At 51.5% G+C, this 2,007-nt stretch overlaps 2 protein-coding genes across 2 annotated transcripts in view; both read left to right on the top strand.

Annotated features, from left to right (window-relative positions):
• The window catches only part of LOC113215260 (photoreceptor-specific nuclear receptor), a 51,703-nt gene that overhangs the window by 33,315 nt on the left and 16,381 nt on the right, over positions 1-2,007 (top strand). The window lies entirely within an intron of this gene.
• Positions 61-2,007, top strand: part of LOC113215262 (glucose transporter type 1-like) — a 29,515-nt gene continuing 27,568 nt past the window's right edge. The window contains exons 1-2 of the mRNA XM_052265131.1: positions 61-225; positions 531-691. Coding sequence (XP_052121091.1) covers positions 178-225; positions 531-691 — 209 coding nt within the window. The 5' untranslated portion in view covers positions 61-177. The remainder of the gene's footprint in view (positions 226-530; positions 692-2,007) is intronic.

Below are 2,007 nucleotides of genomic sequence, written 5' to 3'. Positions count from 1 at the left end.
CAGGTGGGGGAGGGGGTGGGGCTGAGCTGCTTGCTGTACTACTGCACTACTTGCCACCCCGAAGGCTGAAACGAAGGACGTTAACGAAGTGTTCGGCGTCTCTATTGACAGGCGGAAGCTGAGCGCGGCTCGCTCACCAAGTCGCTGGTCGTCAGCGTCGTCAGCGCGCTGTGCGGCATGTTCGTCTTCGGCTACAACACGGGGGTCATCAACTCGCCCAAGAAGGTAAACAACATTCTCTCGGGCCTTGTGCAGCACTATTAGGGATTTTCGGATCCAAAGGTTTTCCCCGGAAAAATTCGAAACTTTTTACAGGAACAATCGGAAAAATTGTAAGTGTTTCCAGAAAATTTTGGAGAAATATTACTTTTCCTGAAAAATTTAGAGATTAAAAGACGAACAATGAAACATTTTCCAATACTACTTTTACCGAAAAATAAAAAATCCCTGATGCAGCACCCTGTTCTGTGAACAGTGCAAAGCGTTGCAAGCGGTATACAAAACTTTCCTTTTTGTTCACGTTCACTCAGGACGTGAAGCAGTTCATCGTGGACGTTTACGTCGAGCGATGGGGCGTTGTGCCCGACGACGACGTCCAGGAGGACCTCTTCTCCTTCATCGTGGCCATCTTCGCCCTCGGCGGCCTGATCGGCGGCTTCGGCGCGGGCTGGATAGCGAACGGACTGGGAAGGTAGAGAAACAGGGGCACTTCGCGACAGGGTCAAGAGGGAGGGGGGGGGGAAGGGTAGGGGAGGGGAGGGTAGAGCGCCCGTCCTGTAGGATGTGATGAATTCTCGTCTGAGTTACACGAAAATTTCCCATGACGTGTTTTGTAAAATTACAATTTCTCAAATTGCAAAATTGCAAGCCTTGTGCCAACGACGAGGTATTCGTGGGCTGTCGTAAATTTGCAACATATTCCAAACGCAAATACAAAAGATTTTGTAAATTTTCGAAGATAATCTTCACAGAGGTATGGTGCGCGTCGCGGTCGCCGCCTCTCCCGGTTACATAACGACGCACGCGCGCCGAAACAACCGTGAATAGTCAATAATTGTTATCCGCGCGGTGGAAGCAGCAATCAAACAGTTACTTATTTCTACGCCCTTTTTTTGTAATCGCCCCCCATAGCGGCTCGCCGAGATAAGCGATCACGAGCAATAAGTAAAGTAAGTGGCGCGACGTTACAGCTGCTGCCGGATGTTGTATAAGGTGGGTGGCGGGTGCAACCGCGGGAATAATACTGCGCAATGAGAGATGATTGCAGGCTCTGGAACGGTCTATGCCCCTTTTATTGTTTTATATTGATAAGAGTTGAGCCGTCACATATGCGTCGTCGCGAAAAAATTAGTCGGATGACTCACTCACCGCGCCGTTTCCTCGCGGAAAAAAAAAGAAGAATGACCAAAGTCCTCTCTTACTACTCATCTGTCTGCCTGTAAATCATCGCGGCATTACTAGGTATTTTTTTTTATTTTTATTTTTTGCAAAGAAATTGCGAAAGTTGCTCAGCGGCTCTGCCATAACACCGATTGCCGGCCGGTGTGCTGGCCGACGTGTGGTGCCGTGTGCCGGCCGGCGTGCTGCTGAGCCATCGTCGCGGTGAATCGAAGGTGTTGCGCGACTTACTTTATCTCTCGCTCGAGTCTATAGATGAGTACGGCCGAGCCGATCTGACGCTCCGCAGGACGCTGAAGTGGCGTTGTCGCCGTCGCCCCCTCCTTTCAGTGCGACAAGGACGCGAGCTGTACGGGCGGGAGGCATACGAAAGAAGCGATGTTCTAAATCAGTCGGCAGGGTTTACGACAAGTCATTCCAGTATACCTGCCATGATTCATACCCCAACCAACCCCCCCCCCCCCCCCGGTGTGGTCCTGACCGTCACCATCGCCTTGGCCCGTCGCGCGCTCAGCCTTGTCGGCACGCACATAACCTGCTCGCGCCCTGCCCAATAAAGTGTGTGAGTGAGAGAGAGAGAGAGAGAGAGAGAGAGAGAGAGAGAGAGAG

This window comes from Frankliniella occidentalis, unplaced genomic scaffold (genome assembly GCF_000697945.3).
Source record: "Frankliniella occidentalis isolate FOCC.00 unplaced genomic scaffold, Focc_3.1 Scaffold24, whole genome shotgun sequence".
Classification (NCBI taxonomy): domain Eukaryota; kingdom Metazoa; phylum Arthropoda; class Insecta; order Thysanoptera; family Thripidae; genus Frankliniella; species Frankliniella occidentalis.
Note: the sequence above shows the minus strand (reverse complement) of the source record. Positions and strands in the feature narration are given on the sequence as shown.